Raw genomic sequence first — 15,929 nt, forward strand, 5'->3', positions numbered from 1 at the left:
GGACTCTCTCTCTTTTAGGGGTAAGAACGAATAGAAAGAGAAGTTAAGTATCTTTTTTTTCCGTCTGAGACAGAAACGTTCGCAATGTGTGCAAGAGGATGTTCATCGCCGTATGCAATGAGTGGTGGGAGAGATATTGCAAGCCAACAATGATGCGACGCTCAATTTTCCTCGCTTCTTTCTGCATCCCAATGTCCACCGAAAGCATCTTGCTATCGATAGTATACCGTTTTGACCTCGGAAGAACCTATTTCTGAAGTTCAATCTTTTTTTAGTCCTCTTAGAGCATTGGCAGATAGGCTCAGTCGCGCTGTATGCACGAAGAAGTGTTTGGAGTCCCCATCAAGTTACTCTTATAGAAGCAGCTAGAAAGAATACAGACTAGCGGCGCGCTTTATTTGTTCAACGTACCGAATGATGAAATCAGTCACACGGATGATACGGAGATGCAACCTAGATCCTCTTGAGCTTCGTAGAAATAAATATAGGCTGAAAGTATTGTTCCGAATAATGCACGATCAACTGAAGATAGATAAGCTCAAATATTTACATACTCCAGTCAAAAAAAAAAAAAAATCCCTGAACTAACCACGATTGCGTCATAAAACCATACAGTACAAATACTGACACATTTCGATATTCTTTTTTTTTGTTTCAGATGTCATAGAAATGTGGAAGCAATTGCCGAACAAAATTGTTGTTTTAAAAGATGTCACTGACTTCAAATTTGCTGTAGTAGCGCATTTACGTGATTGCTAAATTAATTTTTTTTCAGTGCCAAGTGACGTAAGCGACTTCATGTTCATATAAAATATTTTGAAAAGTGACTGTGAATTCCGAATTGTTTTTGAATTGTTATTTGAATGTTGAGTTGTTAATTAAGAGAATACCAGTTTTCATTGTGAGTTGTCAAGGTATTAAGAAACTTTATGAACATGGTATATTCTTTATGTATGTCCTGTCTGTTACGACCCTCTATAAGGGTTGATAGTATTACAAAAAAACTTAAAAAATAAGGCGACGTCGATGCCATATGCCACATGAGATTATTCAAAGACCAATTTTGGGAGCGCGGCCAGTAAGCGTTCGTTTCTCGATGCAGGAAAGAGAAAGCGTCGGAGAAGTGTGCACGCTCGTACTCGACCAAGTGCCTCGCCCGGTTTCCTCGAGGCATGGTCATGCTCCTGCTGGACGGCATTCGAAACGAGGTCAACGCCAAGTGCAACACCAGCAGCCCCAGCGGACAGGGTGGGTCTCAGGGCGCACAGAGTGTGACAGAGAGTGCGTTGTGGTAAGCGGCGCGCCATAGGTGACAGTTTGCTTGAGGACGTAGTGGACGATACCGCATTGAACTCGTAGCCCTTTTGCGAGGGTGGTACAGCTGAAATGGCGGACGGAACAGACACCGTGGCCTGCTGTTCAAGCGTTGACTGCAACTAAAGAAGTGCATGATATTTTAGGGCATTCATCCGAGTATTCTCCAGCAAGCGACGCTTTGAGCGTAGAAGGAGCGTTTTACAGGATTGGAATTCTAATATAAAGACAAGATCTTTATTTATAGGACGAGCCAAATTTACTGAGTTATGTTGGCAATCGTCTTGAATATCTTCCTTTCCTTTTTTAGAAGCATGACTGGTTTTTAACTTGACTCAAATTTGAAAAAAAAAAACCATATCTCTGTGTTTTGCGTGTAAGATGTAGATAAAAAGTGACAATGAGCACCTAAAAACAATGAATGAAGTTTTTCCTTCACGAATCACGTGGTTTGTTTTTCTAGAGTCGCTGAAAAGGGCCAGCGAAGTATAGTAAGTAACCTAACTACGATGTGCATGCATATAGTGCCCCAACTGAAGTTTTAGAAGATGTAAACATAGATGAAACACTGCGAAATATGTAAAAATTGGAGTGTTCTCAGGCTTCAGCACAAAACACCTTCGTTTCGAAGCTCGGAACTGACACTGATTCTACGGCGGGAAAAAAAGATGGACTGCGCTTAAGACGATTGAAAATACGCACGTCACTTTAATACTGAAGGCGTAGTGCGTCAGTTTCCGTCATTCAAAACACAATTACTGATGCTGCTATTTAGGCGCATAAAGGGTGATGACGTAATCCATATTTGTCATTCTGCTCTTTCTTGAGATCCCGGAAACAAAAAACCGCGCGAAAGATAACGCCTGGGAAACAATGTTATTAGGCGATGACGAACGAGCTTTGCTACAATCAAAACGTAATTAATAAGTTCACCCACCAATTTTAACCTTTTGCTCTATACTCACCCTAGCGAGGGTAGTGTTTTCAACGTCAGCATTGTCCGTGAAATGAAAGACAATTACAAACAACGTACTTTCGACCTTCCTGGTCGAGCGTGTCATTCCAAATATGAAATTTTGTTTTAGTTGCGTGCAGCAATTGGTTGAGCGCACCCAACGGGAACCTACTTGGTGCGTGTCGTTACAAAAAACAAAGAAACCAAAAACTAGCACGCATAAGAATAACTTGGCGTCACCAGGTTCCATTAGGCACGTACGAAATGGCACGTTATCTTTCATAGTACACCATTACATCTGTGAGCGTCAGCTGTCCGATTTTGTAAGGCTGGCGGGCAAATTCGTGTATGAAATAGGAACATGAAAGCGTGGAAACAGACTAAACTCACTCAATAACGAGAGTCGTGCGTAAATAACCTCACAGAGTATTTATACACCAGCTTTGCGCTTTTGATATAAATGGAATTATTGTCTCTCAGTATTGAGAAAACACCTGATGCACATACAAATGGCAATGACCGCAACTGCGCAATAAAATCGGTAAGCTTAAGTTTAGCGCTAACTTTGCAAACCGATAGCGATATTGTCATTCATATTGATTTTTATATGATGTTCAATGTCAACGTGCATGCTGCAGAAAATACATGCATTATTTTTGAAAGCATAGTCACAGTCGCTGTAGTATAGGCGGTTTCATCATAACTCTATTGCACACAATATTGATAGAACGCGCCTGGTCCTGTATGTGTACGTCAAGACTTGCGCAAGCATTTCTCTCAAGACAAAAGTTCGCCAAATGACGGTGCTAGAGATACTATTGTTGGAAGACGCTTCCTCTATAAAGAAACATCATTGCTAATTAGGCTGTTACGCTAAACTCACCGTGTAGCACAAATCGCCGATTTTCCAGTGAATGCTTTACGAGCAGTGTTTCCGCGAGTGTCTGTTTCTATAGCATTTGCGATTCTTGCGAAACACAGGAGTGCAGTGAGCGACGTCTCAATGCTTCTCGCAGAATACCTGAAGCACGCACCATGCCTCAACACCAACGGCGCACGCCTTCACCAGTGCATGAGAGACCTCACGCTCGTCCTGGACCAGAGCGTCGACGCGCCACAGAAGAGCCGCCTGGCGCTGTCCTGCTGGTAGTGTTCCTGTTTGTCTCTGTCAATCTGACTCCTTCGTGGATAGCAGTAAGGTAGAATCAGATGAAGGAACTAATGTGGTTGTTTTAGATGTGAAACCACAATAAAGACATACAGCAAGGCGTAGGAGGAACTCCGGGTAAATTAAGGGAACCTGGGGTACTTTAACACGCACCCAAGTATACATAAGAGAAGCTTCATGAAATATGGCGTGGTTTTGTTGGAAAGTCAACAAGAACGTTCTTTCATTCAAACGTGGCTTCCGGGACAGGGAATAGAAACCACGCCGTCTTACTTAACAGTGGAACAAGTTGGCCGCCATGCTTCTGCGGTGGTTTATTAGAAAGCGCCATTCAGGTGCAGGTAATGTTTGCAGCATCGAAATTGTGGATTGTTGCTGGTGCGTCATCCAAGCCGAACAGCAAACAGAAACGCAACGTAAGCTGCAAATGAATGCCCGGAAGGATTTTCATCCCATAGTCCTGTATGTCTGAGTATGTTGTGCTTTGTTTGTTCGATCGACTTCAGTGAGGGCGTTTCTTGAGCTGTCGAACGTTGATGTGTTGCCGAAGCCACACTAACGAAGTCCGTACTACAAGGAAACATTGCCTTCAGTTCATTGAGGCCTGTTTTGACTTGTTTCTTTGCAGCTCATTCAACACGTACAGGACTTGCATGACCGAATCTGTGAATGGAGCCTGCGACAGTTCAACCAAGGCGTACGTTGACAAAATCATCACAGGATATGCGGGTACGTAAATTTAACATCTGTACTGTGATTATTATTGTCGTTTTTAAATATGTTGAGCGCTCATGTCACGCGGTTGCCTAATAAACGACGCACATAGTGGAATAGTGCTCGCAAGCTAGCAGGCATACTGCGAGATTTTTTCTTTCTTTCTTTCTTTCTTTCTTCCTTTCTTTCTTTCTTTCTTTCTTTCTTTCTTTCTCTCTTTATTTTCTTCTTTCTTTCTTTCTTTCTTTCTTTCTTTCTTTCTTTCTTCCTTCCTTCCTTCCTTCCTTCCTTCCTTCCTTCCTTCCTTCCTTCCTTCCTTCCTTCCTTCCTTTCTTTCTTTCTTTCTCTCTCTCTTTCTTCCTTCCTTCCTTTCTTTCTTTTTTTTCTTTCTTTCATTTTTCTTCCTTTGTTTCTTCGTTTCTCTCTTTCTTACTTTCTTTTTTTTTCTTTCTTTCTTCTCGACAGATCGATGTTTGTTGAGGTGTTGCTTGTGCAAAACGGTCATTAGAAATTTGTCTTTCCTGTAAGCCAATCTCCATCTGTTTGTTAAAAGTGATAAAATAATAGATAGCATAGTAATGACTAACAAATTGGAACAACGTTTTAAAGCAATACATTTCCTCTCATTTTCGCCAATGTCCTGAACGCGTTTGAAAGCTACATTTAGTTTGGTGTCATTGTGTATTATTACGCGTATGTGGCGACCTCGAATTTAGCACTAGCATAAATTCGAAACGTGAGCAATTACGAAACTACTAGAATGACGTTGTGCCTCTTGCATCTTCATTCGTATTGGCGATTACTGTTTTTTCATACAATCATCCGCTCGAAGCTATTCATCCTCAGCATAGCTGGGTAGCCTATCGCACCAAGACCGAAAAAGGCAGTTCATTACGAAGCAATCATTCTTAAAAGCCACTGAGACGTGGTGAGCAGTTGCGTGCAGGAATGACGCTGTCATTTGCTTTCGTAAGTTGATGTCGATCTCAGAACGGTGTACATTAAAAACATGTGCGTAACAAACACTTAACTTCGCATCGGCAACGTTCGCTTGAGAAGTGCACGCTCATCAAATAAGCGCAACGGACATTAAGATTCGCAATTTCCCTGCTAGGGTTGAAATTTGTGCATGAAGGTGCATGTGCTTCCCCGTCTTTGTTCCCCAACAGGTGACGAATTTTCGTTCGTTCCAAACTGATGTGCGTCTCGATTGCGCGGTCAAATACCTCCGACTCAAGGCGCGATGGCGCGCTTGTACAGAATCTCGACGTATCAACAATTCAAGTGTCGCGATTACCGCCTTTCAGCTGGTACTTCCTTTCAACGACCTTCCCGTAGTCCCCCCTTCCGGAAACGAGGAATGTTGGCCCTCACGGCCACGCCACGTGCCCAAGGCATGTCGCTTCGAGCTGAGCGATCTCTTCGCGGCGGTCCCTGAGGCTACGTGTATTTGAGCACCTGGTCACAGCAGGAAGTCATTGCCGAGTTGTAGGCATTTACTTGCCGGTTGGAGGCCGTCGCTGCGTTGACTCGGAGTGGATACCTTTCTTAATGCGGCGTCATGCGCTTTCTGCCATAGTCCAATAACAAAAATTTGACGGCTGTTCAACAATCTCGGTAGAGTGCCTCGCTTTTTTCCAAGTTCATCGATTGCTCGAACGAGTGCTCGTTCTGTAATCAACATTGGTGCCGGGTGGTTATAGGAAAGTTAATCTGTGCGTTGGATCCACTTTCACCTTGTGGAAAAAAGTAGAGCACAAAAACGCATGGCACGTGTACGAACTTCCTCCCCTCGCGACCTAATTAGGCTTTAGCCACGGTGTCCTGTCTCTGGGAGACAGATTCCGCACTGTAACCTGTACTGCGTGACGAAGGCTCCCGCTTACTGCCCTTGAGGACCCAGCAGATTTTCACTGCCGGGAGCGGCTGGAAGAGACGCTGTCTACGGGCGAGGTTGTCCATGGGACACGTGCCAATGCCACGGACAGGAAAGCGGCCGCATGGGACACTACGAATTGGTTCAGAGTCCACTGCATACGTCGACCTACAAACTCGTTAAACGGTTCCACCAGGTCGAGCGATCAGCCGAGGCCTGAGACCGTTACATAGTAAGTCGAGCAGCCAGCTCCAGTGAATAGCAATGATCTCTTAGTTGTACTAGTTGCCTTGGCCCAGTCACAGCCGTGCGCTCGGTCGTTGGCCTTGCGCGTGGGACGAAGAGGCCCACGCACGGCGCTGCAAAGCGGTGATGAATGTCAATCTGGACGCTGTTTTTGCTTGCTACGTTGTTGTGCGATAACGAGGTCATGCTCCCCAAGACGTGCGCTTTTGTTTTGCTTCTTGAAGTCTTTATTCTCATTAGTCATTAGCCGAGTGTGCAGTTGAAGGCAATGCACTCAACTGGGCTCGCTCGTGGCTTGCCAGGTTTACTAGAAACCTGTTTTGCATAAGAACTTGGCTCATGTCATCGACCCTGACCACTCAATAATCTCGATGATGTGAGAAACGGAAGGTTTTTACTGACGAAATTATGCCATCCGGTGAAGCAGAGAACAGGAAATTGAAATAGATTGATTTTCGTGACGCCCCGCCGCGGTGGTATAGTGGCTAAGGTACTCGGCTGCTGACCCGCAAGGCGCGGGTTCGAATCCCGGCTGCGGCGGCTGCATTTCCGATGGAGGCGGAAATGTTGTAGGCCCGTGTGCTCAGATATGGGTGCACGTTAAAGAACCCCAGGTGGTCTAAATTTCCGGAGCCCTCCACTACGGCGTCTCTCATAATCATATAGTGGTTTTGGGACGTTAAACCCCACATATCAATCAATCAATCAATCAATCAATCAATCAATCAATCAATCAATCAATCAATCAATCAATCAATCAATCAATCAATCAATCAATCAATCAATCAATCAATCAATCAATTGGTTTTCGTGACGTTACGGTGCAGCAAAAGCGGTCATTCTGCCAGTGGATTAAGCTCATTTAGGCGTATTGATGCAGTATTTAAAGGTTTGAAAGTTGTGGGATGGACTGCGGAAGGCATGTGGGGTTGCGTTGGCTGAATCGGTGCATTTACCTACGTTTTATTCCATTATGCCATTTCTATGATTCATGGTACTCAACAAAGCTAAGCGAATGGCCTCGACATTTGCAGCTCCTGCTAAGATTGAATTCCACAATCTTACTCAACCTTAACCACAAATGTGGGGAGATTTCGGGTGTTGTCAACACGAAGTTCAGCGCCTGCCAGCACTCTCCCACAACCATTACCCAAACATATACAGAGGTTACAGTCGGGTCCTAAAGCTCTGATTTTTCCCATCTTTATCTGCGAGCTCGAATTCATTATATCAAATTTGCTTACGATTTTTTCCTTTCCAATAAACTAAAAAAGTTATAGTGCCCTTTATACATGGCATATACGAAGAAATTTATGACAATGCTAAAAAAGTAACCAACTTCATTTGCAATCGACGAATACATTCAACACGCCTTGACATGAAGCCGACAGGAGCAATGTGTTAGTGCTTGTGCAAAGGGTTGCACTTAACTTGACCCCATGCCCTATCCTCGCATAAAATCCGACTGCTCCGCGAGTGTCGCTGTCTTGAAAGCAAGAACACCACTCCAGCTGCAAACATCCGTCGACAACGAGGCAGCGTGGCTACTTGGCAGCGACTCTAAACACTCGCTGCCACGAGAAAAGGAGGCGGAACATTTCCTTCGTTGCCCTATGTCATTATTTCTTAATGCACGCACTGAAGAATACTTTGGCAGAAGCGTCCCTGTACCATTGAGTCTGCGCTAATTACTAACGTAGAATCATTAGGGCAGAAGTTTCAAGTGGTTACGTTGGCACTCCCGTTTACGAGACTTGCCTGAGACCTCGCTATACCGCATGGTCACGTAAGATTTAGCAAGGGCTTGTGAAGGACCAACAGGGTCTGACACCGTGTTGCCAAGAGCTCAGGTGACCCAGTCTGACGGATGATGCCACATCGTAATATTAACACGACATCACAGGCCGAGAAAATTTTGGAGTTGTAATGAAGTCATCGTGACGCCATCTCATGACGTCACCCGATGACATCGTCACTTGCGGAAAGATGGGCCGATCAAGGAGACAGCACATAACCATGCGAGGTGCGGAAAGTTTGAAATGCCCCCGATGCCACAGGTAGTGTGGTAAGTTAGGGGCATAAAGCATTCGGGGGTGGTCGGGGATGTAGAAGAGAAACCGACTGAACAGAGAAAGACGGCTTTCGCCCTCTTGCCGTGTTAGGCAAACTCATAGGCTTACCGAGTGAATAGTATGTCGCTTTGACGCAGCGGTACATCGATGTTTGTTGTCATTGAGAAGAGGGTGCTTTTGCACATATCCTTGCGGTACCCTTCCAAACATTTGAAGGATAAGTCCCGTTCATCAGATGAAAAGAACTGCTCTTGTCCCTGCACGACAAAGTTACTGCGTCCTTTCACAGCATACCGGACACGTAAGCATGACGCATAGGCTTATGTGTGACGCCAAGATGCATTCATAGATATTTAGTCAATTATTCAGGGAAAAATAAAGCACAGGAAGAGAACGAAAAGCCAATAACATACCCCTGTGTCTTCATTATTGTTTCACCTGCTTGTAGAACCTGCGCTCTCAGTGAGCCCAAATGACGTAGCCGTGGGTGACACCAACGACCGTTATCTCCAAGGGGTGTGACGTTGGCCGGGGTCATTCATTTCGCTCGCTTTTGCTTTCAACCGGTTTCCTCGCGTCCCGGTAGATGCGAAATGACCGCGTCGTGATGACGACATGCATACTTTACCAGCCATCACGTCGCTTGTGTGGGAGGCAATTTCATATCTGATGTAAAGGTTGAATCACAGTAAACTGTTCCGGGGTTCATTACAGTTCGTCACTCACTGACCTCAACGGCGCAGGCCACACGGACTACTAAGATCGGTGACTTATCGGAAACGTTACACTTCCAGTGTTTGATACAGTCGCCGGAAATGAAACTAATGCGAAATCAACAATCGGATTTTTCCGAGAAGGCGTCGTCCTTTCGACGGCACTATGCCGAGGCACGCACGAGATATGCGGCGGGTGGTCCGCTTTCACTACGTGCTTGGTGGCTTACGTGTTCGTGAATATCTCGCTCCTTTGTACAATCTCGGTCGTCAGGGTCACTTTCTGTGTCAGAGAGTGACTTTCTTCGGGGCCTCCTCGCTCGGTGTGTTTCTCGCACTGAACATTCGCGTTCTGCTTCAACGAGTGTTTGGTTTATCTTCAAAATCGACGCTCAGAGGAATCCCCCTCGTTCGCTGGCTGTGGCCTCAAGCGTGGGACAGTGAACTTGATCGTAACTGTCGTACCTTGTAAATGCGCCAGACCGGAATAGCAAGTAGGTTCTGAGTGGCTTTATTATCGAACTTTAGTGCCAGCATACCGGTTGATAGAAAAAGAGTACACAAGCATAAAGATCGTATGGGACAAAGTCAGGGGAGCCAAAAAAAATCATCCGATGTGCGACAGACACCAAAGAAGCTATACCTCTTCAATTCATGACTACTGCAATGACACCTTCATTCAGGCTGTGACGAAATACGTCAAAATTGTTCTAGATAACTAGGAGAAAATGACACCGTTAGATATTTTAGTGACTTCACTCTATCAAACGTATAAAAGATGATCATGTAGTTGTCCAGTATATAGTACCGAAAAAACTGCGCAACATCTGGGCGATCTCAGGATAAGACTATGACAAATTTTAGAGAAGATAAATGTGCTCAAAATAGCAGTATATTTCATGAAGATCACAAAAAAACTGCGAATTGAACGATCCGTGTCGTGATGAAAAACCTGCATATCTGTTGTCTGGACCCTAGTACAACAAACTGAAAGCGATTACAAGGAACACACGAGCCATCAAAAGGTCTTGGACATGTCCAGGGTTCGATGGTATATCGTCTTGTCAGGTGAATGTTACTTTATTTTGTTTTGAATTCAGTCAATGACCTGCTTTTTAACAACGCACTAGTCTAAAACATCACGTATTGTTCGGTTAAGAAATCACTCGCAGCCTTTTTATGACCTTGTAGTCGTATGGCAACATGCTACTGCAATGCAGTGAATAAACTACGGTACTCTTTGAGCAGTATAAATCGCCTTTACTTCTTATTTTGCGAAAATGCCAAGAAGTAGGCGCAGTTTGCACCAAGTTGTGCAAGGCTGGGTTTATAGAGGAGCTGGTGGACATCCAGCGGGTACGGGCTTAGCTGAGCTTTCGCTCTATCACCTCTTCTTTTCCGACTACTTGCCATCCTACTATACATTGCTATGTTTGCTCTCTTTTTTTGTTCTATGGTCCTCTCTATTGCTCTCTGTTTTTCTTTTTATGCCTATTTTTTCTCTGTCCTTCTATCTTTCTCTTTCTTCCCTCTCTTTCTATATCTTTCTTTCTCTTTTTCTTTAGGCTTGTTTTCCTCCTCTTTTCTGTCCTTTTCGTATTCTAAAATATGTCCATATTCTAAAATAATTAGTTTTCTTGGCCATGCTGTGTCTGTTGCTGAATTGATGCGTGGACCCTCTCGAAAGTCCTCACGTTCTCACCGAGTGAGGCCCGTGCCTGGATGTGGCCGCAGGCCCAGTGCCACATTTTCTAGGAATGATTCTTTTTAGGAAAACCACTGATGTCACGTCTCTTCCACTCTTAGCATGCTGCTTAGAGTGGAAGACCGTTTCATTGAATTGCTTCGCGCTCTCTTTCACAGAAGAGAGTATGTCGTGAACGTCCGACTTTGCTCTGATCGACATGCTTCTTTTCATTAAATGCCGTAAAAACTGATTTCAAGCTGCCATAGCAAGGTATACCCGCAACTCGTGACACCACACTGTAAATACTGCTCACAATCGGCCACCATCATGGACACGGCATGGATGTGCCCACAGTACGCTGACGCTTCTCACACAAAAGATACATGGGAGTCCCTTCTGCATATCACTGACTCGACACAGCAACGCCGGGTAATCTCACGCGCATTGGAGGCCACGGTGTCCCAAGTGATCCCCGCTGACCTCCTCTAAGCAACGTAACCGACCTCTCGGCCGGTCCCCTCTTTTGGGAATAATAAAGTTTTGATCATCATCATCATTAAGCTGTCCCACGACACTAGTGTGAACTACAATCTGATACGGATGAAACAGTCGTGTTCTGATAGTGTCTCTGGGTGACCTTGTTCTCACATTGCATTCCTAAAAATTGAAAAATCGAGTGAAAGGGAGGACGTGTCGTCATAGCGTGACCACCTCACTTGTTTGTGCCTTCTTCCAATGCAGGCGACCTACTTGACACCGTATGCGCCAACTACAAGACTGGATCCGACGCTTGCAAGACACTTCCGTCACTGCCAAAATCGACCAAGACGGGAAGGTCCGCATCACTGCTGTCACCGTTGGCACGAATTGTCACGAGCTTGAATGGATGAAGCGATCATTCTTCACTTGTCGAGGGCGCGATGTCTTGACTCCATACACTCTTGTAGCCAGTGATGAGGCTGTGGCAGGGGAATGACTAGAGCACGCCCTTTTGCATACATCAGTTTCTCGTATATATATCATTCTTCATTTTTATATTCGGGTACATCTGTACAAAAAAATTAAAATGCCAGGAGTGCTATCAAGGAGGCGTGTCCTCTGTACAACCTAATCATCAAGAAGGTATTTAAAACTGTGTAAGTGTGGCATTGCCTATTATTTCATGCAGCGAGAGTATGTAGACAGGATGGGAAAACCAAGCCACCAGGGTCAGATCATATCTACAAGATGAGTTTACGAAGGCAAGTACGCTAAATAAACGCACGCTTTCACAATAAAATCATTCCAATTAAAGATTCAAAATGTGAGTGTTCAAATGAATTCGTTCGAATGAAGGATTGCTGTTTTCAGAAAGTTAGCTTTCGAATAAACCACCTTCAGAGGGCAGCGAGTGTAAGAACACGGCAGGCGCAGTGTGCAAATATGATTTAGTGAAACGGAAAAAAAATATTATTTACTAGCAGCAAGAGAATATGATCGCACTCGCTAGAGAAAGCTTGATGAACTTCAATAAAGAACTCCGTCTTGCGTCTCGTGGGCGAAGCATATCGTATTTCACTAATGGATATATAACTCATAAAAACGTGAACTAGTTGCCAGACTTAACTACGCAAAAGTTAGCAAAAATGATAGAATGATCCAAAATATTTCCTCTTGATTGCATAAACAATTCTTTATTGGAGCAATTTATTTGATATGTGACTTTCTTAAGCAGTACTTTTATAAGGCTGTTTTTTAAAGCATACACATGTTACTAGTCGAAATTCTGTGAAATGAAAAAGATCCGCATACTCAACTGGGTTACTCAAAATATTTACAATGCCTGCCCAACAAAGTTCATCGTACAAATAACTATCGCCAAACAAAGTTTTATTACGTAACCCATGATTCAGAGGCTTTTCAGTGTGCATGTTAGAATACTGCACTTGAATCCCAACAAATTGCTCGACTTTTCAACTTAGCATGTATGCTGAGATTCTCAAATCTTTAACATCCGTGAAAAATACTTGTGTGTTGGACGTTGTGCAGTTGTGTAAACAAAGCACCCATAAGCTTTACTATGTCATTTCAATAGTAATCCTAGGTCGTTTAGAGAACGATTATTTTGATGAGTATCTGACAGGAGCTTGAATGATTCCCTCCCAACGCGTACAACTTGAGGACTGTCTGTCATAAACTTTAATATAAAAAGTATACCGTAAGGCTTCATAAAGTTTACTAGGAGTAACTGACAGCTGTAATCTGTGGGCTTTCGCGTAAGTGATGTTTTTGCATTGATTTCGAAAGTAATATAAAACCGACTGATTCATTGATATGGGGGGTTTAACGTTCCAAAGTAATATAAAACTGTTCCTTGATGAAAAATTCAACAAGTGAGAATTCATGCCAATAGAGGCGACATAATTCTTATAAACTTGATGGTTCAGCAGTACGTAAGCGTGACCGTTGTGCTGAATTGTGATTTTTTTTCCTTATTGCATTAGAAAAGCTACAGTATGGGGGTCGAGACGTCAAGTTTACACCTAATTCATGTTACGCAGTGCATGTTTTTTGTAATTATTCCAATACCGCACAATAATTAACAAAGTTCAAAAGAGACGGATGTCAAGAGAAAGATGCACGTTTGAAGGAATGTAAACTTCTCAGCAGATAATACTGTTGAAAGCAATGCTTGAATCAGACGACCTGTGCTCGTCGGTGCAGCAAGCACCTGTCCCAGGAGTATGTTTTTTCATGCCTTATATCCTCACTTCCAACCTCGATAACGCACGATAAAACGAGCAAGAAAGTTTTTTACCCTGGGGAAGACAAGCGACTTGTCGAAACATTGGCTTCAGCGGCATTTCCTGTTGGTCGATACTTCTGTAAAAAAATTATCTACGGGTGCAAATCTACGGTTTTATTGTATATTCATGTAGCTATTTGAACGAGAATTACTGCTGCTTTGCGAATCGTGGGCCGTGTTACTGATTGCGTGCGCTTGTGTGTCGTGACAATCTGTAAGCTTACTGTATTATTGCTTCCCTGTGTACCGCGGACCGTGTTACTGGTCGCGTGTAAACTTTGTGTTTAAACTCTGCACTGTACCACTCCTGCCCTGGCTGCCAAAGGGTGGCTGGCAGTATTGAATAAATAAATAAATAAATAAATAAATAAATAAATAAATAAATAATATACATTAAAAAGGACAGCGTTTCAATTTCGGACACTGAAGCGAATCTCAGACCCTGATGACAGAGTTGAAGGATGTCGAGCCCCGTGGCTACTGTAAATGAAAGAATTACAGAGGTAACAGGAAATGGTATTGTGCGTCTGACAAAAGGAACCACAATTCTGAACAAAGCACATGCGTTCGAACGCTCGAATTATGAAGTTCATAATAATTTTGTAGCCTCAATCAGCGTACGTTACGGCTTCTTATTGGTTCTTCTCACATGAAGGTGCAAATTGGTCACTTCCGACTTCAGTGTAAAAAATCACTTACGCGAGAGCTCACCAATTCTAGCTGTCCAATGCACTAATGAAGTTTATGAAGACTTGCAGTATAATTTAGATATTGCAGTATAAAACAAACGGTAATCCACTTTTACGCATTACGATGGAATCGTTTGAGCTCCTCAGATATTTATCGAAAGATTTTTGACTAAATGACCGAGCATTACAATTGGCTCATTGGGCTGGCTGGTAATCGACAAAGATATAGAAGCCACAAATAACACCGGCCGGGAGATAAGAGCAAGACAAAAGGAGCACTATTGTCTCATTCATCATGTACACGTTTCATGGGGGCTGTTTACGTTCTAAGGGTGGAGCTTGAAAGAGTTTCTCATAAATATAGGACCAAGTAGTTCGTATTGTATACTTGGAATATTCGGGGAACCAACCATGCTCTGTGCTATTAACAAGTGATAACTGGTTGTCTGGAAGAGTTGCTCTCAAATTTTGTCACACCAGCAAGCACTATGTTCACTTGTATGCTGTAGCAATAAAAGTTGTTTACAACAATTTTGCTGAAGTGTTTCCGGTAGATGGAAGAGGAGACATTCGTAGAAATGGCATGGATATATATGAGAAAAGAACGAGAAAGTGACGAACGGATTTTTTCTGGTATGGTTGATAAGAAAACTAAAGAATTAAAGCGAGTCTTCGTATTTTAAACAGCATAGCAGTGAAACTTCCAGCCACCTTGACATTAAGGCCAGTGATTAGACCAGAGCACAAACGTCACGTATGGCGGCATAACGCTGTATGCGTCAAAATGCTCTTGAAAAAGAAATCCTCTTCCTGGCACTGCTTAAGCACCAGGCATTGTCGACAGCCGAGGGGGGGGGGGGGTGGACGTGTTACCCACGCCATCCCACTCGGCAGATCTCACTTGTTTGCCACCATTGCCACGGTCAGAAACATTCTGCTTCACGAAGGACGTCCCACGTGACGTTACTGCACAGGTCACGTGTCTCTCCCGCAGACTTACTACTGTGCTATTTAGGATATGTAAACGCGCTAAACTACGGAAATTGAAGTCGGAATTGCTATCATACTGGGGAAGACGCCGCTCAAACGACGCTAACCACCTCCTAGCTGACAACAAAGCCACACGGAAATGATTGAGAATTGGAAAAACACCTAAGGAACCCATTGACAGAATAATATGTAAAGGTAGATTCAAAGATTGGGCTCTATCATGAGCTAAATCCTTCGTACACAGATGAGATCAAAATGACAAAACAAAGAAATGTATCGGGCTTTAGCTACTTTGGACTACGGCAAATTTTTCGCGATTTCGACAGGCGACGATTGGCCGAGAGTGGCACGAAGTGAGCTGACGAGACAATAAGATAAACTCGTCCAATTGACAAGCGTGATTTATGCTGAGGAGCAATAGCGGTCCATAGATAGTGTTTTTTGCGAAACAAAGTCATACATAGCCGTAAACCAGAAGCGATGTTCCTCCTTGCCAGGTCTAATGTTCTGTATTTCTAACTAGGCCTCATGTTTTCTGTCAGACCTCTATAGTAGCACTGAACAAGCTTGCAAATCCATTCTGTTTAACATGCAGCAATTTACCTCTGCATGAATGCGTACCACCTTCAGTCTACTTCAGTACAAAAAGGATCTTTCTAGGAAATCGCGCGTCATTATGGATACTATATGCGAAGCAGCTCTTTGAATCATGAGTGTAAC

The 15,929-nt window shown here is 43.6% G+C and overlaps 1 protein-coding gene across 1 annotated transcript in view; it reads left to right on the plus strand.

Annotated features, from left to right (window-relative positions):
* LOC119168461 (uncharacterized) overlaps positions 1-11,743 on the plus strand; it is a 49,414-nt gene extending 37,671 nt beyond the window's left edge. Inside the window, exons 3-6 of the mRNA XM_075866589.1 lie at positions 1,103-1,248; positions 3,286-3,415; positions 4,066-4,166; positions 11,487-11,743. Of these exons, the coding sequence (XP_075722704.1) occupies positions 1,103-1,248; positions 3,286-3,415; positions 4,066-4,166; positions 11,487-11,635 (526 nt within the window). The 3' untranslated portion in view covers positions 11,636-11,743. The remainder of the gene's footprint in view (positions 1-1,102; positions 1,249-3,285; positions 3,416-4,065; positions 4,167-11,486) is intronic.
* Positions 11,744-15,929: the final 4,186 nt, after the last annotated feature.

The sequence above is a fragment of the Rhipicephalus microplus genome, chromosome 6 (genome assembly GCF_043290135.1).
Source record: "Rhipicephalus microplus isolate Deutch F79 chromosome 6, USDA_Rmic, whole genome shotgun sequence".
Lineage (NCBI taxonomy): Eukaryota > Metazoa > Arthropoda > Arachnida > Ixodida > Ixodidae > Rhipicephalus > Rhipicephalus microplus.